Source organism: Hyaloscypha bicolor (genome assembly GCF_002865645.1).
Source record: "Hyaloscypha bicolor E unplaced genomic scaffold K444scaffold_35, whole genome shotgun sequence".
Classification (NCBI taxonomy): Eukaryota; Fungi; Ascomycota; class Leotiomycetes; order Helotiales; family Hyaloscyphaceae; genus Hyaloscypha; species Hyaloscypha bicolor.
The window spans coordinates 111,716-131,361 of record NW_020194537.1 but is presented as its reverse complement, the minus strand read 5'-3'; the positions used below and the strand labels follow the sequence as shown (position 1 = coordinate 131,361).

Genomic DNA, 19,646 nt, shown 5'->3' with positions numbered 1-19,646 from the left:
ACATTTGGCTGGACTTAGATGGGCACCAATTGTGTCCTTCTAGATCCCCGAGATAGTCTAGGTTGGAGGCCGTAATTCTACAGCAAGTCAAAGGAACATTCGTTGGGAGTTTTTCTGAAACATCCCGCGTTGACTTGGGACATTGAGACTTTAGTACCGCTTTTTCTGTCCACCGCGAGAGTAGGTCAACACAAATCCATCTTTAGTTGACTATTCTGCCCGTGCTGTTAATACTGACTAGAGAGAGTATTGGATTGATGAAACTCACGGTCTGACATCTTTGGGACGACTCTCAGCCCGCTACCAAATGACCGAGACCGCGGGTGAGTCATGACAAATCCCCAAGAGTCCCGAACTCAATTTCAATGTCGACTACAACTACGGCACCAATGGAGAACTACTTCGCTCCTTCTCTGTTAAGTTCAAAATACACAAGAAATTTTCGTCTCCGAGAGCAGGGATTCTACTTCTCGACACAAATTTTCCACAAACGTTTCATTATCGCAAGTCCAACTTGAACGAGAACAATGCATATCTTCCACGAACTCGAGCAACTGGCTCTCGATGCGGCAAACGCACCTGCTGAGGGAAAACAAGCGCATTCCGTAGACACAGCCATCAGGTGGGAGAGATTGTTCAGATATTCGCACGCTGATGCGGTAGAGATGACAAAGCTACACCGAGGGGCTATTTTTCGCTGAAGCGGGTGAGCGATGAGCACTGGGCCCCTCATGAGAGAGGAGAACGAAACAAAAGGATATGATCGCGAAGCCTATGAGTATGAGCTTGAGATTGGGCAGAGATCGAATCCTGCCTCGACGAAGACGGAGGCAAATCGAGTGAAGCGTGATGAACGGAAGGATAGGCATTTCGTTAAGTAGGGGGGATTGACGCATGATATCATTCGGGAAGCGTCTGAGACCAAAAAAATTCCGGAAGTCGAGGGAGGAAGTTGTGAGGATGGCGACGAGGTTCTGTGTTGTAGATTCGGAGACCAGGCAAGCTCTCCTCTGCCGGTTTTCAAGGGATAGATTCGTCAGTATTCCGAGTCCCGCCGAGAAAGATCTCTTGAATGAGTTAGTATACCCCACTTTGGAAGTCAATATCACTCTTCCTCAATTTTGGCCAAGCACTTGGGAGGAAACGTTCCGGCCTGCTCAGGATGAGTACTGGTGTGGTAACTTTTTCTATGGTTCTCTTGCTGGATCTAGAAGTCTTAACTCGCCATCTATCAGTGATCGAGGAGCCGGTACTGCACCCCACCACCGTCACTGGAGGAGTGCTCGAGACTTGGGGAGGGAAATATCTCGCCTTGGTTGATGGACCAAAGAATGCGAGGTTTTGAGGATCTGCATTCCAAGTCATGACAAGGGAACATGAGGATGAACCGAGAGCATATGCGGCGGACGCGTATGAGGTGGCCAGATGTATCATTGAGTTTGAGGGACGCGTGGAGCCGGGGTGTACCTTCAGGTTTGTGGGACATGGATCGATGAGGCGAGGTGCTATAGATGAGGTGAAGAAGCTGAAGACATGGCTATGAGAACAATACGAAATAAGCCTTGGTATTCTAGAACTCTTACTATTCGTGTTAAGTTTTGGGTCAGGAGTTTACAAAGAGGAAAGTAATGACTTTAGTGTGAAATAGGACGCACAGAGTTCAACCAAAACCCATAAGGGCAAGTCAGAGAGGCTGGGACGGATCAGAGCAGCATGTACCTATCCCTATCAGATAAGCACGGGGTATCGAGCTTAAAATCAGATAATGGAGGCAATAGCAGTGCCTGGAGTCATATCAGAGTCTCAGCGAGCTTTCACTGGCAAGCTGTTACGCATCGATATGACTGTTTGAGAATGCGGGCAATAAAATCTTAGGAATTCAATAGATGCATATATATGAAGGCGCCTTTCACTACCAAAACGCGATCCACGCCCCTGAAAAAGTGCACTCTTTGAATACACTTGATGTTGATGTTTGCAGATGTTGAAGCAGAAGTTCACTCAACCGCCAACGGCTCCACAGTCCAGTCCCACATGAGGCTGGGGCGTGTCTCATTGGCCACAACATCAAGCATCCACTAGCGGCTCCCCCACCCATCTCTTCACCGATCAGCGACCTCATTTATCACCAAGAACGCAACAATAACGTCCCCCGCAAGGAAATCAGCTTTACCACAGACTATTTACTATCCCTCAGCAGCGGGCGACGTGATTGTCAAGACGGCAGTCAGGTCCAACCCACACGAAGTTGATCAGACTTCGAACACCCTCCCACTATCAACGTTCAGCCTTCGAGTCAACTCGCTGGCTCCTTTGTCCGCACAAGATGCTCCAAGGGGCACACGTTTTCTCTCACCAGCACCAATATAACCCACAAGGCGAGCCGTCATGGATGCATCAGCAAAGTCACCATCAGCACGCCCAGCAAGCTGCTGCTGCCGCAGCCTCCGCCGCTCAGCAACAACACTACAACCGCATCGCAGCTAACCACAACCCTGCTGCCCCTTCCATTGCCTCCGCACATGGTCAGGATAGCATGATGGAGACGGTCTCGGAGGAGAACAGGCGGACCTTGAACTTCATCGCCGATCTGTTGAATGAGGACACAAGGGAGGCGGCTCTTTTGGAGCTGAGCAAGAAGCGCGAACAAGTCCCAGAGCTGGCTTTGATCCTGTGGCATTCATTTGGTACGTATGCAAGCTGAAATGGTGGTGCTGGGGATTCTAACATATGCCAGGTGTCATGACATCACTTCTTCAGGAGATTATCTCTGTCTATACATTGCTCAACCCTTCTCAGCTCACTGCTGCTGCATCAAACCGAGTCTGCAATGCGCTGGCGCTTCTACAATGTGTGGCATCCCACAACGAAACCCGAGCTCTGTTTTTGAACGGTATATATATTCCCCACGCCTCACTGTCCAGGCCCTGCTAATTTGCCCAGCCCACATCCCACTGTTCCTGTACCCGTTCTTGAACACCACCTCTAAATCGAGACCCTTCGAATATCTACGACTGACCTCTCTCGGAGTCATCGGTGCTCTTGTTAAAAACGATTCTTCCGACGTCATCAACTTTCTCTTGACGACCGAAATCATCCCTCTCTGCCTCCGAATTATGGAGACTGGCTCGGAGCTCAGCAAGACCGTGGCTATATTCATTGTCCAGAAGATCCTTCTTGATGATCATGGTTTGAATTATATTTGCGCAACATATGAGCGATTCTACGCAGTCGGAACTGTACTGAGCAACATGGTCTCGCAGCTTGTGGAACAGCAGACGGCAAGACTCCTCAAGCACGTCGTGCGTTGCTTCCTTCGGTATGGATATCCGCCCTTGTTATGCGGACATGGAAACTAACCTTTCGCAGACTCAGTGACAACGCTCGCGCTCGTGAGGCTTTGCGCCAATGCTTGCCCGAGCCCCTTCGCGATGCCACCTTCTCCTCCGTCCTCCGCGACGACGCGGCTACGAAGCGGTGCCTTGCGCAACTCTTGATCAATCTATCCGACAATGTTGTCGAATCTTCCGCTAATCATCAGGGCATCTGATGCAGAACACTCCACTCCCCTGTACCATAACACACCGATTCATACCTACGACCGTAAGGGCGCGTGGGGTTTCCATCTTCGGTTTTGCATAGACACAACGATACCCGGTCTCTATTTCGGAAAATGTTGCCAGTCTGCAGCTGGCTATACAACGGTTCTCATAAAAAGCATTGCGGAAAGTTTGAGGTTCGGCTTTGGGGGTGTTCAGCGCGTTCGAGATTTGGGAGGATGGCTTCTCTTGACTTTAGCAGGACTGGAAATGATCACCAGATCAGCCCAGCTAATTGCCTTGCTTATTTCTTTCCACATTTACCTGGTGTCTTTGGCTTTGGTCTCTTGCATTGTGCGGCTGGCGTCACGGGTCGACGAGGGAGCTCAACGGAAGCTTTGGCGGCTTAAATGAGCGACTTTGTAAAATAGGAGGGTCTTCAGGAATAGAAGGATAATGATGGCATTCCGCATGACTCCCGACCAGTGTGACCGGATGAAAATTCGGTGCGATGACGAGTCAAGATGCAGCCAAGACGAGAACTGTTAGGGCTGAGAGCAGCCTTATAGCAGAAGTTCTGAGGAAATGACCTCGACAAAGCACCTCATCTGTGTCACAAGGCTGTGCTTTGCAAGCACATGCCCTTAAGATCGGCGTTAGTTGAGGCTATCGGGTTCGAGGCAAATGCAACATTTTTGGAAAATTGCTACATGCAGAATAAGGTTGCCTCCTCCTAACCCCCACTGTGGAAGGACCGGAATTCCTGCTCGCGCAAGCATATGCGCCAATCAAAGTGGCTGCTCTGCAACTGTTTACCCGGCAGAGGGGCCTTGAAGCGGAAAATTCATTTCTCCAACGCAGCGGTAAGTTTGAAGTCGGACGGTAGGCATCATTAATAGGCCCTGGATGTCGGCCGATGAATAATCAATGCTTGCCCAGGTGCGGAGTTTTGCTTCAGTGCGCAGAAAGTCCGCAAAACCGACCAGGGTGGCATGGCCAAGCGGCCGGAGATGCACGTCAAACCGACCGCCCAGTCAATCGGCTTCCCGTGCGGCTTGATCAGTAATCCTTTAAACTGCCCTCGGCAACCTAAATACTCGAGCCGGAAGGGCGCTCGAGTACAGTCATTGTTCGGCAGCTTACCAAGCGGTGGACTTGCGTGCGCAGGGACAGTGTGGTAACATGGGGTCCACGTGTGGTGAAGCGACCGCCTGGCTCTGCTCACGGTCATTGCTGACCAGCTCTACGAAGTATAAGGAGCCGCGTCCAACAACGGGACTTCCTGAAGCATGGAGCCCTCCTTCAACTTCCCGCAGGATGACTTCGCTCTAGCAATCCTCACCCACGCGGCAATGCAGACCAATCACGACCACAACACCCCAAGCTCTCACACTAGCAACTCCAATTCTGGCTACAACCGATCGTCCGGGCCTAGTTCCACTTTGACAGGAGCCGACGTCCGGGGTTCTTCAGCAACGTCCATGATCAGTAATCGCAACCCCAACCTTGGTATCAATCGCAGTCAGGACTCCAGCCTTGCACACTCGCGGCCTCAAGATATATTAAGCTACACATCCGCAGTCACATCGTCACGCAGCATGGAGACTCTCACGTTCAATCCAGCACAAACCGGGAGACAGAATTCTTACATGGGGCCAACGTATCGCGGCATTGGGTCCCAGATATCTCAGAACTACGCCCAGAGCCTGGGGATCTTGAATGCGGAGTCGTATGATGATGGGCGAGCACAGCAACAGTCGGGAGAGATGCGGTTGAAGCAGACCGCGCCCCCGGACCCATTGTTGCAGTTTGGCATGATGGAGACTCCGGAAGTGAGAACGGATAGTGATGAGTTGGACAAGGGGTCTAGGCGGCGGAGGAAGCACAAAATTGACCATCAGATTGAGGACGATGACGAGGAAGCAAGGAAGAAGGCTCGTGGAAGGCCCAGAGTCGATACTAAGGATGAGACTGCTGCTGATGTAAGTTCTATCCACCTCTTGATCTATTTCCAGCTCTGCCCAGCCAAATGCTGCATATTATGTCGATCTTGGACATTGAAAAATCTTGAAGAAAAGCAATTTCTTTTCAAATATCTTCGTCACGTGTATCTCCATGAACTGGATGCTGATGTGCATTTCAGCGGAGGAGAACTCAAATACGAATGGCCCAGAGAGCCTACCGCCATCGTAAAGAGACCACTATCACCTCCCTGGAAAAGCAAGTCCAAGACTTAAGAGGTACAAATGAGGAGATGAGCAACATTTTCATCAGCCTCTATGATTTTGCTGTCAGCAAAGGGTTGCTGCAGCGTGAACCCGAATTTGGACAGCAACTTCAGTCGACTACTGAGAGATTCCTTGCTCTTGCAAAGTCTACTGCAAACGATGAAGAAAACCATGATGAACACAGCAAGGATGGGAAGTCTGAACCGGAATCCGGCCGAAAAACCAAAAAGACCAGGACTTCTCCTGAGAAAGTCCAGGAGTCAGAAGCTTTGTCGTCGCAACCATGGGGTGGATACTTTGCAAAGTCCGAGAGTCCAGTAGAGGAGACGCAGCCGCAGTATCTCGAGCAGCAGTCTTACGGCCAGAGAAATTACCAAAGAGATTTGGAGATCATCACTCGACCTACTGAGGATAATGCAAGCTTTCCACTTGATCTCATGGATCTCCAAACATACAGAGTCGATGTTCCTCCTGTCGAGAACTTCATGCAGGACTTTTACTCTGAAGCACAGCTGCCGCTTCCGAACACTCACAACTATGCCGAGTTTTCCTTTGCCAGAAGAATTCAACGAGGCGCGATCGAAAGAGCCTTCAGGCTCATTACTGCCAAGAATCCACCGCAGATCCGTTTCCAGGAAGTCTTCGGCTTTTGCTTCCAGTATGAAAGTAGGGAGTCCGTGGAGGCTAGATTGAAGCGTCTTATTTCCAGCAGCGCAAACGAATCCCTCCAAGAATGGAAGGCTCCGTTTGTCCACGTTGGTGGTGCCGGCACCTTCTACCCGATGCATGATAACGATGTAAATGAAGACTTGATGCCCAAGTTTCGCACTGGGTACTCCATGGGTCCCTTCTCGCCATCTGTCGCACCAATCCAGGAGAAAATACAAGGAGGCATGCGGCTCAGCCTCCCTGGCTATGAGGGAGAATGGTTCGACCCGAACGATGTAGAAGGGTATTTGAGGGGCCGTGGCCTTGAAATTCCTCCCTCTGCGGATTACATCACTGCTGAAATCGATCTTGCGATCCTAGGAGAGGTTGGCAGCCCTCACAGCGATAGCACAATCACCACTGTATCACCGAGAACACCACAAAGTCCACTCGACAAAATGTTGGCGGACGGTGGTAATATGACCTACAATTTCGAATTCGCTAAACCTGAAGGAAAGGCTTTTCCCTTTCCAATAGGTTATGCGGATTGGGACAGCAATGTCAATGTTCGGGAAGCAAGCAACATCGATCCCATCTTCAATGTCGCTCCAAATCGAAACAATTCAAACAATACGTCAGACGTCAATGCGACCGAGGTTCCACGTATCGAGAAGCGCTTGGTGACGGTCAATATCAAAATCTTGCTTGAGTGTAAGTCCCCTTGACCCAAAAGGGGAGACTCCCCACTAATTTCTTATAGCAATCCTCGATCATGGGGTCTGTTTAGGCCGGGCTCCTGGCTTTAGACCGTCTGACGTAAATTCTGCTATCATTGCCGCAGTGAAGGCTGGATTTTGAGCGCGCTATCGACTTTTATGGTCAAGCTCCCGCCAGGGCCCGTTCCGTACCAGTGGAACTACACGATTATGACCCCAGAGGCTTCGGTTCTTTGGGACGCTCGGAATTTGCAAGACTGGCGAACCAGACACATGTGAACCTGGTCAAGTAGAGTGAAATCTTTCATCGTTCGCCGATGATACCGATATGGCCTGGATGGAAATTGAGAATGAAAGTCCGAGCAGGACCACTTCTTCCATACAACAAACACACACATTACACTCAATCTTCTCTGGACATTTCGGCAACTTAACATCATGGCATATCATCAGAAAAACGACTCGGGGATCTGCCTCGAAGGGGATTTGGACCCCAAACAACCACAGCCCGCAAAGGATTGTGGACTGAATCCATCAATCACGTCCGGTCCACCGCCACTCTACCCACGAATCTGCCGAGGCATTCACTACAGTCAATTGACCAAAAGCGAACGATCAAGATGGCTCCCCGGTTGGTTCAATATCCCAATCCTACCCCACGAAAGCTCAAAGGCCAAAACCCTCTCGGGATATCCAATTCCATATTTTTACAACATCGCTCCAAAGCCAGACTCTCACATGAACCAGCCACCTCGAGAGCAACTACAGCCAGTCAACAAGGAGCCCCTTGTCTCCGAACCATCTGAACCAAAGCGGCGTAGAAATCCGCGGCAGGAGAAGGCTGAACGATTCTTCGACATGTTTGGTGGCAGGACTCCGAGAGGGTTTGAGAAATTCCTGCGAGAATACCCTTCCGAATATGAGCATGAGCTAATCGAGTATCTACGATGGCATGCTGCGGAGGTCATGGAGGAGCTGACCATGCTCTCTCGGCATCACGGACCACTGCGTCCTGATCCATGTGACCGGGCTCGACCATCTGGGCCGAAAAAAGGAAAGGAGGAACTTCCCGAGCGATGGTTCAATAGTATTGAGGAGGCCTGGGCTCATAGACCTAGACTTGCACAGGACGATTCACCAGAATGGTCCCTTTTGTGGATATCCTGATGTGTCTATCGGAGAGGGGGTTTATATTTTTGTAATATTATTATAAGAAGGAAAGAGCTCCTATCTCCTATCTGCCTTGGATTTTAGTCTGGCGATACAGCGAGCGGGCGTTTGATTGAAAGGAGCACTGGAGCGGCGGCTGTGTTGAAGGCTTGGAGTCGGCGGTATGCATTGCATGGAGTTGGTCAAAACAGCGTCTGGATCGGTCAAAAGGCGCGGAGAATCAAATGCAATTAGTTTATATTCAATCTTCCAACTATTCAGTGACTGATGCCAAAAATTACTTGCAACAAATAAGGCACTCTTTTCTTCATCGAATTTGAGATGCGCACGTGACCGGTCTCAGAAATAAAATCTTGAGCTCCATCTCAACATCACAAACTTGAAGAGCTCAGCAAAGCACAACAACCAAATGAATGCCACTCCACATCATCCCCCGTAGGATATTCGCCCACCGAATAGCATGTTAGTCTTTCCTTTCTTTCTCGCATTGGCCCAACCCCTACACCAAAGCTCTCCCAATACAATCAAAGCTAACACATCAAAAGGCAAAGCACTCTACCGCGCATGCCTCACCCAATTCCCCCGCATCCCTGCCCCAGATGACGTCTCATCACAAGGCGCCGTGCCTCTCCTCAAGCACCTAATCCGCAAGGGCTTCAAGAAGAACATTCATGTTACCTCGTCGCGGTTAGCGGTGCAGGAGTTAAAGAGGGGATATGCTGTACGTCTCCCTCCCTATTCCCCATCCTCTCTCTCCCCGCATACTAATAAAATATCCATATCGTAGGCCGAAGAACTCCTTCGCAATGCTGGGAACGGGAACAAGGTCGCCATCGCGCAGGTACATGAAATCCTGCGTCAAACAGCCCGCTCAAGAGACCTCTCGCGCCTCGCCAGTCCCCGCCGACCACGTTCCGCTCCCACACACAACAGCACCATCCCGGCTCCTTTCCCAGGCGCGCCAAAAGTGCTCGATACCCGTCCTCTGCCCAAGGAACAATTGAGTGGGAGGAGGAAGGTCCCGACTTTGACGGCGGCGAATTGGCTTCCTTTTCTAAGGTTCAAGAGGCCGCAGAGTCGATACTTGGGACGCGTGTTGAGGGATAAGTTGGAGCAGAAGATTAGGCGGTGGGGGGCGGTTGAGGAGTGTGATGCGATGATGGAGGTTGGTGAGAGTGAGGGGGTTTGGGAGGGGAAGATTGCGAGGCAGGTTAGGAAGGAGCTGGCGTTGGCTGGAGAAGGCAGGTTGGAGGCTGGGGAGGAGAGGGTTCGAGAGATGAGGCAGTGGTTGGAGGATGGTGAAGGGAGGGAATATGGGGGGAGTAAGGAGAGGTTTTATGCGAAAACGGGTGGAGAGGGCGGGAAGGAGAGGAGGAGTATGTGGGCTGCGGAGGCGGCGCGGCAGAAGTGGGCGCTTTGGGAGAAGGTTAGTAGGGAGAATAAGTTGAGTTTGGAGAGGGGGAAAAAGATGCTGGAGATTGTGGAGAGGGAGAGGGAGTTGTGGCTGCAAGAAAGGCAGGAGAGGAGGGATGAGAAGAGGGCGAGGAGGGGGAAGGGGCCTGGGGGAAGGAGAAGTGGTGGGAGTAGTGGGAGTGTTAAGGAGGAGCAGGAGACAGTGGGGTATAAGCCGCTTACTTGGGAGGAGGGTCCAGAGAGGAGGTCGATGCCCATACCAAAAATGCAGCATAAGGACACAAGGCCCATTCCAGATTTCAGGACTGGCCAAAGGAAACCCGTTACAGGCCGTAGCTTGGAATGGACACAGTGGGAACCTAAGAGCGCCGATACCAAGCCGGAGACAGAAGAGGATATCATGGAGAAGAAGTTGAAAGCCATGCAACTTTCACAGCGTAATGCAGAAAAGGCGTATAAAAACGCCGTACCTACGTTCTAACAAGAACCAATACTCCACACAAATCACAATAAATCAATGCACAAAGAGCATGCTGGAACCACCGCATTCCATTCCCCTGTCTCGCGTAAAGACATCAGATCCGCTATAGAAAACCTATTCGCCGCGCTGATGCAACCTTAAGCCCCAAAGGAAAGAAGCCCATTCCATTCCTACTGTCGCTGCCATTCTTCATCGTAAACAATTGCTTCATTTCTATTTTCCGTGGTCCGTTTATGGGAGCCAAGGCTCTTGTGCTCGGTAGTGTACGTCTCTCTATGTGTAGACGGAGCCTTCCGGGGGTTGAGGGAGCTTCTTGTTGGAGGGGTGGGCCATGTATCTACGTTGGGATTAGTGGTTTGGAAGATGTAATGGTGCAGTATTTCTCACCTCCTCAGTTCAATCAAGACGGTCTCCATTGTGTTGTCTCGGGTCCAGTTGGCCAGGCAGGGAAGTTTGGTGGGGTCGACCTAATCTTGTGTCAGCTCTTCTCCTCGAACTCTCGTCACGGACAATATAAAGCTGCTTGCAAAGCCTGGCATGTGTATGGAGTAACTGACGGTTCCGTTTCTTGGATTGACACAGGGCAGGTTAACTTCGGTAATGAATTGGATGAGCGGTGGCTTGTCAGGATATTGATCACCGCAGTGCATCTTGAGGCTGTAGATTCGGTTTTCATGGACACTCTGAAGAAGACCGGCATTAGCTTCTGGGCATTTGCGAAGTAGATAGGCTGCTTGAACATACATGTGGGGGACCTAGGATTGTGCCGTTCCAGTTGGACATCAACAGATCGTCGCCTTCAGCCAGGCCGTAGGAACATGCTTCTGAGGCAGCACAGTGCATCAGCGACGTGCTCCGAATGTACATGCAAGTTCTAGCTTACCAGCTCCGAGACCCTTCTCTCCTTTCTCAAGCTCCTCTAGCAGTCGGAAGTTTCGAGGGACTTTGGCACCCATGTTGCCGGATCGCAGTCAGACTTGAGGTTGTTGTGTATTGTAGACGTTGTACTTGGGAAGGCCAGGCGAATGAAAGTGGAGTCTTAAATATGCCAGGATCTCCAGAGAGTGAATGTGGAGGTGGTTCAGGCGCAACAAACTTGTGTGACTTTACTGTTGATGGAGGGGCAGGAGATCCGCAAAGACGGTCTGGGAAAACTTCGGCTAAACTGTCTCAAATGCCACCTCTGGCCAGAAGGAGCTTCCCTTTCACATAACAACCAGGCAACCAAGTCATGGATATATTGATTCTAATCCGGTAACATGACAGCCCAGATACTGGCATCAGAACTTGGGAATCTGATCCAAGAAAGCAAAAGGAAGCACACGGATCTGAGAAATGTGAGTCTGTTCTCAAAGCCCGGGAGTGGACCCTAGCTAATGTCACAAGGCTGCAGAGAAGTCTCTTGAGGAGCTCAAGGCTCTACGAGCCACTTCAGAGGCTCAGATAGCTGCTGGTATATTCTCTCAAATATCTTTTTTTCACCTCACTGATTCGAATAGATCTCACTCAACGACCCAACTTCGTGACACCATTTCTCATAGCGTGCGGCACGAAAAATGTCAAATTCACGGGTATTGCAATCGTCTGCTTGCAACGCCTTGTGGTCTCACGTGCACTCCCAAGACCAAGGTTGAGGGAGGTGCTTGAGGCTTTCCGAGAAGCTACTTCGGCCGGACTTGATGTCCAGCTCAAGATCCTCCAAGCACTGCCTTCTATGCTTCAGAATTATGCAGATGATTTGAAGGGTGATTTGCTGGCTGCTGCGTTGAATATATGCACCATTTTGCAGGCTAGCAAGAATGGAATTGTCAATAATACGGCTGCTGCAACCTTGCAACAACTGGTTGTGTCAGTGTTTGACAAGGTGGTCGCTGAAGACAGTGAGTTTTCTGGTATTTCGTCCTAACACTCGTCTGACAATGCGTAGAAATAGCTCTTGAAGTTCCGACAGTTGGTGAAGCTCCTACTGAAAATGGAACGGTACAGCTTCGAGCTGCAGCTTTGGATGCCTATAGAGTTTTCAATGATCTGTGTCTTCTGACTGAAGCTCAAAAGCCACAGTTCCTCAAATCGGCTGGAATCCCTCAAACTTTCGGCCTGGAGTTGATCGAATCAGTACTGACCAACCATGCTGAGATTTTTCTTACGCATCCGGAGCAAGCAAATATCCTCCGCGTAAGGGTAATGCCATTTATCATCAGCTCTCTTTCGCAGAAGCTGAACTTCGCTGTGACAGTCAGAATTGTCAGAATTCTTTACAGCTTGCTCAGACGGCATCTAAGCATCCTCCCATCAGAGGGCGAGATGGCTTTGGGTCTTCTCACTCACATGTTGGATCACGATACTGCTCTATGGAAGAGGTCCTTGTGCATGGAGGTCCTGAAAGGAATCTTTGCCGAAGCCGCACTTATCAGACGCATATTCTCAATGTATGACGCTCAAGATGGAAGGAAGGCAATTCTCCGAGGTCTCGTAGCAGCATTCGTCCGGATAAGCACGGAAAAACCAGCTGTGATTGGTCTAGGAGCTCAATCCACAATACCTGTTGCAAGGCAAGACAATTCTGGATCAGACCAAGCAATGCTCGAAGCGAGTGGAGTTGCAGGTATCATAAGCAGCTCTGTTGGGTCGAATGAACCAGCTTCTGGCATCAGCACACAATGGAGCACAATGCGGGTACCTTGTATTGATCAGTTAGACAAGACGGAACCTCCATCAGTCCCAGAATCGTACATCTATAACCTCACTTTAGTCTGCATCAGTGGGTTTTCGGAAGGCCTGGCTAAGTTCATCTTACCCCTGACTGTCCCTGACAGGCCTCGGAAGAAAGGGCGACAATCAGAGGTCGAAACCAAAGATTCTGATTCGACACCTGGAACCCCAGAGCCGAGGGCAAAGCTCGACAGGCGATCTTCGATCAAGAAAAATCCTGTCCATGTTAACCCCTTGACACTAACAGACCATCCACTTTTCAACGATGTCAAAATCTGTGCTGGAATCGTCGATGAATGCTGGCCCGCTATTTTGGCTACCTGCTCGACCTTCTTGTACGCTGCCCTGGATTCAGAGTACTATCACGGTCTTGTCAGATCATTTCAGAAGTTCACTCATGTGGCTGGGCTTCTGCGACTTTCTACTCCTAGAGATGCTTTCTTGACGACACTGGGTAAAGCAGCAGTACCTCCGAATCTATTGACGGCTGTAAACCCCCCTGTAACACCACCTCCACCAGCTACGCCAACAGGCGAAAAGCCGAGCATGTTTAGCAACGCGAAAGGTCTTCTAAGTGTGGATAGCTTGGTTAGTCACGCCGGTATGTCTGACCGGGGTCGCCAATCATCTGTCGATGCGACTGCACCATCCCTCAATACTCGAAATCTACTTTGCCTACGAGCTCTTCTCAACTTGGGCATCGCTCTCGGCCCAACATTAGATGCCGCCTGGGTGATTATTCTTGGCACTCTTCAACAAGCCGATTTAGTTCTCTTCTCTAGTACCAGGTCTGCCAGAACTCCCACAACAAGCCAAAAGCCGAATAACCAAAGCGAAAACGATGGGTCTTCACTCCTAGCTAATTTTGGCACCGAAATCAAAGCTGTAGAAACCGCTGCTTCCCGGCTTTTGGAGAGCACCATCGATTTCCCTAATGATGCATTCGTGGAGGTCGTCACGGCACTGTGCGCTTTATTTGGGAAAGAAGAGACTCCAAAAGCAGAGGGTTCAACCATCTCCAGCCCACCATCACCGAATGCTCGGCGGCCATCGATTACCCATCGTAGAATCCATAGCATCAATACTGCACCATCAACGCAAAATCAAGAAGACCTTTTTGCTCTGGCTAAACTTGGCGATGTCGCGAGTTTCAACATCGACCGATTGATGGTGTATGACCCCTCAACCAGCGGCTGGGGCACTCTGACTTCGGAGTTGATCGCAGCCGCGTGGTCTCCCTCTAGGCCATCGTCAGTTAGGCTGAGAGCCGCTGAGATACTTGTTCGACTAATCCTCGAAGCGGCCACAACAACCCTTCCTATGGCAGACGATGATCGAAGCCCCATTCAACTCCGCTTACTCGAAACTCTTCAGTGGGCACTGAGTCCGTTGGATTCCGATGAACGTCGGACGTCAGTGTCTAGCCATTCAACGGATATTGATGCCCACAAGATCGTTCTCGAAGGCCTGAAAAGCATGTTGGAACAATGTGGCGAGACGTTCACCAGTGGTTGGGATATTGCTTTTGACATCATCGGTAGTGTCTTCGTCGAAGACAATTTCCGTGATGATGGAAGCATCAAAGAGTCCAAAGCCACAACGACGCGATCTCCACGACTTATCCGATCTTCATTCAACTCTCTCCAGCTCATCTGTTCTGATTTCTTGTCCTCGCTTCCCAATTCATGCTTTATAATACTTGTCGATACCCTTTACAATTTCTGCACGCAAGATGACGATTTGAACATCTCCTTAACTGTGAGTTTGCAATTCTGAAACCTCAACCTGATGCGATAACTAACTTTTTCAGACTGTGACCTTCTTCTGGGTCTTATCGGACTTCATTTCTGGAAGGACGAGCGAGTTTACATTGAGCCCGGATCTCATTCTGGGGTCAAGTGAGCCAGCTCTTGCTAAATTAGCATCTGGAGATGATCTAGCAGTATCCGATGCTGCGTTGTGGATGCTTTTGCTGCTAAGATTAGCCGCAGTGACAACAGACGAAAGGTTGGAGCTGAGGAATAGTAAGTTCAGTCCCAAGTTGTTGCAGATACAATTCCATCTGACTCTAGAATAGGTGCCATTCAAACTTTACTCAGAATATTCGATGCGTATGGGCATCAATTGAGTCCTGAAGCTTGGTCGATGTGTCTCCAATCTGTGATGTTCAACTTGCTGTCTTCGATCGAATCGCAGCTTGAAGAAAACAGCGATCCTGGCTCTTCTATATCGGAGAAAGATAGGACTGGCTGGAATGAGACGACTGTCGTCGTTCTGAGTGGAATCACAAATCTTCTAGCAGATTACCTGGATGTTCTCTCGAGCCATCCTACATTTGCCAGATCATGGCAGACACTACTCGATCACTTCAATACTTTGCTCGACTTCAAAGTCCTGGAAATCAATACCGCTGTCTTCAAGGCTCTACAAAAGCTGCTCTCGAGAGGCAACCTTGAAGAAAAATCTCAGACCAACTTCGATCGATCTGCCCTTGACTTGGCTTGGGGTCTCTGGTCACAATCGCTACCTGTGATCAAACCTGACCATTCTGCCAAGCGATTCGACAACCAGAACTATTTGACGGCATATGTTTCAGCCTTTCCCGAGATTTGCCGGCTCATACAAGCCGATCTTAGTGCTGAGCGAGTACGAACGATTATCACACTGCTTCGTGAAGCAATACAGCAGGCAAGCGCAGCGGCGTATTCGGCAGATATCGAGTACTTGACGCCATTGCAAGCACAAGTCCTGGAAGCTCTGAGAATGATCCGTACAGATATCGGTGGTGTGCCAGCTGCGCTGATCAGCCAGGTGGCAGAATTCGTTGCATTGGCTTTTGACCGGAAAGAGCCTTCAAGTTCTGAAGAGAAACGCCCGACTTATGTTGCACTGTCCAAGGCTGCAATGGCGGTGCTGGAGAAACTGATAGTTTCTCACTCATCCGATCATGATATTTACGCAAGCGGCGCTCTCTCGTCTTCACTCACTGCTCTCGCAAAACCAATTGTCCTCAAATACTCGTTTCCAATCACTACGAAGAGTATGTCTCCATGGAAGCAGGCAACAACATCGACCCTGGCTATACTTGAGTCAATATTGCCAGTACTTACCATTACCAAGTCTGGGTTTAAAGATGAAGCAATACGCTCCTTATGGACTTCAATAGTTACAATCGGGAACGGCATCACAACCGCAGAGAGTGAAGATGCACCAGAAACAGTGAACATCAAAGACGACGAAGCCTTCGATATTTCCGCCTTCCTCAAACTCCGCGAACTCATAACACCAGCTCTAGGCTCTTCAATAATACCAGACAAGACTCGTCGAATGTACACCGAATCCCTCTTCCACACGTCACTCATCCACACCCCCCAGCCACAAGAGTTACCACAACCAAATCAGGAACTCCTTGCAACGCTCTACCAACAACGGAAAGGACGGACAGTCGATCCAACACCTTCGCCAAGGTCAAAAATGAGCTACGTCTGCTTTGACGAACTGATCTCCCTCGTCACCGTCCGCGATAGTTCAGAAGCCCGGATCAAACTCGCGCAAGCCGCTGCTCCCTACCTGATACTGCGGGCAGGTCTTACGCTCCGAGCTCATATCGCCGACCAGCCATTAAGAGGTCGGATGCCACAGCCGCTTTCCCAGAGAAGGGAGTTGCTTTATATTTTGAAAGCACTGGTGAAGTTGAGATGCGAGCCGGAAGCTATTCCTGCTGCGCCGGGAGTGGAGAGTGAAGAGAAGAAGCATTTGCATAGACTTTATTCGCTGCTGGCTAAAGCGGTTAGGTCAGCGAGTAGGGATCAAGAGGTGCTGGAATGGTTTGGGAAGGCGCTTGACGAGGTTGGGATGGAGTTTGGCGTTTAAGGTCCTGTTCTGTCTATTTCAATGTTCAAAAGCTGGTTAGGGGGGCATATTAACGGGTAAAGATCGCATGGATGTTGGGACGAACAAAATGAGGTGGCGGGAGTTTTTGTTTGGATTTGAGATTTTCATTTTTACGTTTATACCTACTGCTGCGAGCTGTGGTATTGTTTTTGAGAAGTGATTCTTTCACCGTTCAATTCCTCTACAATGACTGACGCCCGCTTCGCCATCCGTCCCCGAAACATAGAAAATGGCATGATGCTGGTTATTGTACATTACTTTTCCTCACATTTCATTCCATCCTTTTCAGACATCTACTTCTTCGATCGAGTGTTCTCAAAGGATGCGAGCATGCTTCGCTTCATCTCGTCGTTTGGTGACTCTGAGCTGTAGCTTTCGTCAACCTCCTCTGCTGTATTTTGGACCTGTAGTGCCTTTGCCGCCATCGTCTTTGCTTGTGCGTCTCCCACTTTTCCGTAGACTGCCATCGCGCTAGCAATCATGCTCCCGATATCACCCACGTTTCCCGGCACAACCACAGCCGTCCCTTCCTTAGCAAGTTTGCCGAATGCCTCGACATACTTCTCCGCAACACTCAAGCTCACAGCACCTTGAGCAGACTCGGCTCCTGCCTTGATGCTTGCAGCAACTGCATCGATACCCGCAGCCGTTGCCTTGGCCTTCAAAAGTATTGCCTCGGCCTCACCACTCGCCATATTGATCTGTTCGCTCCTCAAAGCTTCGGAAGCAAGAATGACACTCTGTTTCCGTCCCTCGGCAATATTGATAGCGCTTTGTCTCTGACCCTCCGAATCCAAGATCTCAGCCCTTTTGCTCCTCTCGGCTGTGACTTGTCTGTGCATAGCTGCGACGACTCCCTCTGGTGCATGGATATCTCGGATTTCATAACGAAGACAGACAACACCCCAATCCTGCGCTGCCTCGTTGATCGCTTGTGTGATGTTGGTGTTGAGAGCTGCTCGCTCTTTAAGAACGTGGTCGAGGGTCAGTTGACCGATTTCTGAACGCATGGTTGTTTGGGCGAGTTGTGAGATAGCGTATTCAGCGTCTTCGACCCCATAGCTAGCTTTGTACGCATCAAAGACACGAGTATATAGAACACCTGGAGAATGCCAATTTAATTTCTAGATCTGAGGGTGGGAGGAAAAGGGAGCTCACCATCAAGCTCCAAGGTGACATTGTCTGCTGTAATGGCACTTTGGCTTGGTATTTCGATCGCAGCTTCCTTCAAACTCTTCACATATGCTATTTTATCTAGGAATGGCCAGAGAATAGCTAAACCGGGCTGTAGAATCCGGTTGAACTTCCCCATCCGCTCGACAATCCATGCTGTTTGTTGTGGCACGAAGCGAATTATAGTATTCGCGGGGAGTGAAGGACGTTGAAAGTAAGAGGAAGGTACATTCGAGCTACTCACTCCGAGTAGGCTATTGTTCGGAGCTCTGTTTCGAGGGGTAAGGTGAAGCTGTCGTTGCTGTTGGTGGGCTCGGAGAATTGGGAGCGAGGCTGCTCGTGTGAGGGGGATTGAGGGTGTAGCAAGAGCTGCAGTGACGCTCTTAGAGAGCAATGGGCCGTTAAGAGCCATGCGAGAGGCCACCTCGAGTGCCATCTTTGTGAGCTGTCGAGTTTGAGATGTTGAGGACAATGAGGTGGGTCGAGCTTCCAGCAGGTTGCTGGCGGCCTTGTCAGCAAGGGCATTCGAGGCTAGATTTTTTTACGCGAGGCGAAGAGGCTGAACCCGCCTTAAGTTCGTAAATACCTCCTTCGTACTACCTCAACTCCACCTTTCACGTACCGTGAGACTTTTTGACCGATCACCAGACAGCTCTATTGCGTATCGTAACGATAACTCCAGAGGCTTTGTCCGCATCATACGTCAGGCACAGACAAGGCCAGCTCCTTCACAGGCAGGGAAGATGTCAGAATATTGGAAATCGACGGTGAGTTGCTTGATTATACCTTCTGACGTCTACATACTGATTTCTGTCATAGCCAAAATACTGGTGCAAGCACTGCAAAACCTATATCCGGGATACGAAGCTCGAGAAGACAAACCATGAAGCTACTCCTAAGCATCAAGGCAACCTCAAGCGCTTCCTGCGAGACCTGCACCGAGGTCACGAAAAAGATGAGAAAGACAAGGAAAGAGCGAAGTCCGAAGTTGCCCGACTGAACGGCTTAGTAGCAGGCGGAGGATTAGGCGCAGCTTCAAGCTCGTCAAGCTCGGGACTTGGAAGAGGACCGACGCCATCGATACCTAAACCACAACTAACGCCGGCACAAAGGAAGCAGCAACTAACGCAGCTAGCAGAGATGGGTATTAGCATACCGGATGAATTTAGACCGGATATGGCAATGGCTGGAGAGTGGCAGGTCACTTCAGAACGTATTATTGACTCCGAAGATTCAGAGAAGAAGCCCGAGGCTCTTGCTTTGGGAGTACGGAAGAGGGTACTTGATGAGGATGAACTGGAAGCAGCTGAAGCTAAGAAGAGGAGATGGGGCTCGACATATAAATCACACCCGACCGAGGAGGACAATGAGTATCTGGATGCGCTTCTGGGCAACGTGACGAGGAAAGGGAAGCTACATGCCATGAAGACCGAAGCCCAGGAGGAAGTGAAGGAAAGGATCAAGGGAGAACCAGAAGTTGACGATCAAAGCGCCATTTCGCAGGGCCTGGAGGAGCCAAAATCTGCCGGCATCAAGAGAGAACCATCAGATGGAGATGTACCTCCTATTATTCCGCCTTTGGACTCGGGACTCAAGCCGGAAGGAGAGGAGCGAGCCATCCCTGGGGTCGTTTTCAAGAAGCGGAAAGCGAAGAATATTCGCCAGAAATGAA

The 19,646-nt window shown here is 50.0% G+C and overlaps 9 protein-coding genes across 9 annotated transcripts; 7 read left to right on the top strand and 2 right to left on the bottom strand.

Moving 5' to 3' along the window:
* The first annotated feature begins 748 nt into the window (after window positions 1-748).
* K444DRAFT_304948 (uncharacterized protein) lies at window positions 749-1,412 on the top strand. The gene has a single exon (XM_024871756.1). The coding sequence runs from the start codon at window positions 895-897 to the stop codon at window positions 1,318-1,320; it is 426 nt and encodes a 141-aa protein (XP_024741282.1). The 5' UTR covers window positions 749-894; the 3' UTR covers window positions 1,321-1,412.
* A 914-nt stretch (window positions 1,413-2,326) lies between these two features.
* K444DRAFT_521136 (Rcd1-domain-containing protein) lies at window positions 2,327-3,550 on the top strand (the record flags this gene model as incomplete). Its single annotated transcript, XM_024874098.1, has 4 exons — window positions 2,327-2,687; window positions 2,738-2,893; window positions 2,944-3,319; window positions 3,370-3,550. The coding sequence occupies 4 exons, from the start codon at window positions 2,327-2,329 to the stop codon at window positions 3,548-3,550; spliced, it is 1,074 nt and encodes a 357-aa protein (XP_024741281.1).
* A 1,278-nt stretch (window positions 3,551-4,828) lies between these two features.
* On the top strand, window positions 4,829-7,273 carry K444DRAFT_521144 (uncharacterized protein; the record flags this gene model as incomplete). Its single annotated transcript, XM_024874101.1, has 3 exons — window positions 4,829-5,521; window positions 5,683-7,126; window positions 7,176-7,273. 3 exons carry the CDS (start codon window positions 4,829-4,831, stop codon window positions 7,271-7,273), a joined length of 2,235 nt encoding a protein of 744 aa, XP_024741280.1.
* Window positions 7,274-7,354: 81 nt separating this feature from the next.
* On the top strand, window positions 7,355-8,558 carry K444DRAFT_304695 (uncharacterized protein). Its single transcript, XM_024871754.1, has one exon. It carries the CDS (start codon window positions 7,570-7,572, stop codon window positions 8,296-8,298), a length of 729 nt encoding a protein of 242 aa, XP_024741279.1. The 5' UTR covers window positions 7,355-7,569; the 3' UTR covers window positions 8,299-8,558.
* A 1-nt stretch (window position 8,559) lies between these two features.
* K444DRAFT_304788 (uncharacterized protein) lies at window positions 8,560-10,318 on the top strand. The gene is made up of 4 exons (XM_024871755.1): window positions 8,560-8,763; window positions 8,847-9,022; window positions 9,089-9,816; window positions 9,908-10,318. The coding sequence occupies exons 1-4, from the start codon at window positions 8,715-8,717 to the stop codon at window positions 10,128-10,130; spliced, it is 1,176 nt and encodes a 391-aa protein (XP_024741278.1). The 5' UTR covers window positions 8,560-8,714; the 3' UTR covers window positions 10,131-10,318.
* A 150-nt stretch (window positions 10,319-10,468) lies between these two features.
* On the bottom strand, window positions 10,469-11,151 carry K444DRAFT_640944 (UBC-like protein; the record flags this gene model as incomplete). The annotated part of the gene is made up of 5 exons (XM_024884548.1): window positions 10,469-10,532; window positions 10,583-10,662; window positions 10,753-10,878; window positions 10,940-11,019; window positions 11,079-11,151. 5 exons carry the CDS (start codon window positions 11,149-11,151, stop codon window positions 10,469-10,471), a joined length of 423 nt encoding a protein of 140 aa, XP_024741277.1.
* Window positions 11,152-11,454: 303 nt separating this feature from the next.
* K444DRAFT_521096 (endosomal peripheral membrane protein-like protein) lies at window positions 11,455-16,780 on the top strand (the record flags this gene model as incomplete). Its single annotated transcript, XM_024874095.1, has 6 exons — window positions 11,455-11,532; window positions 11,582-11,648; window positions 11,695-12,075; window positions 12,123-14,665; window positions 14,718-14,931; window positions 14,985-16,780. 6 exons carry the CDS (start codon window positions 11,455-11,457, stop codon window positions 16,778-16,780), a joined length of 5,079 nt encoding a protein of 1,692 aa, XP_024741276.1.
* A 314-nt stretch (window positions 16,781-17,094) lies between these two features.
* K444DRAFT_521100 (uncharacterized protein) lies at window positions 17,095-18,410 on the bottom strand (the record flags this gene model as incomplete). The annotated part of the gene is made up of 2 exons (XM_024874096.1): window positions 17,095-17,903; window positions 17,960-18,410. 2 exons carry the CDS (start codon window positions 18,408-18,410, stop codon window positions 17,095-17,097), a joined length of 1,260 nt encoding a protein of 419 aa, XP_024741275.1.
* Window positions 18,411-18,717: 307 nt separating this feature from the next.
* K444DRAFT_625976 (uncharacterized protein) lies at window positions 18,718-19,645 on the top strand (the record flags this gene model as incomplete). The annotated part of the gene is made up of 2 exons (XM_024882589.1): window positions 18,718-18,741; window positions 18,794-19,645. The coding sequence occupies 2 exons, from the start codon at window positions 18,718-18,720 to the stop codon at window positions 19,643-19,645; spliced, it is 876 nt and encodes a 291-aa protein (XP_024741274.1).
* Window position 19,646: the final 1 nt, after the last annotated feature.

Coding starts and splice junctions, on each gene's coding strand:
- K444DRAFT_304948 (XM_024871756.1), top strand. CDS start 895: ATGATATCATTCGGGAAGCGTCTGAGACCAAAAAAATTCCGGAAGTCG.
- K444DRAFT_304695 (XM_024871754.1), top strand. CDS start 7,570: ATGGCATATCATCAGAAAAACGACTCGGGGATCTGCCTCGAAGGGGAT.
- K444DRAFT_304788 (XM_024871755.1), top strand. CDS start 8,715: ATGCCACTCCACATCATCCCCCGTAGGATATTCGCCCACCGAATAGCA. Junction 8,764..8,846: donor ATTCGCCCACCGAATAGCAT/GTTAGTCTTTCC, acceptor ACACATCAAAAG/GCAAAGCACTCTACCGCGCA. Junction 9,023..9,088: donor AGTTAAAGAGGGGATATGCT/GTACGTCTCCCT, acceptor TCCATATCGTAG/GCCGAAGAACTCCTTCGCAA.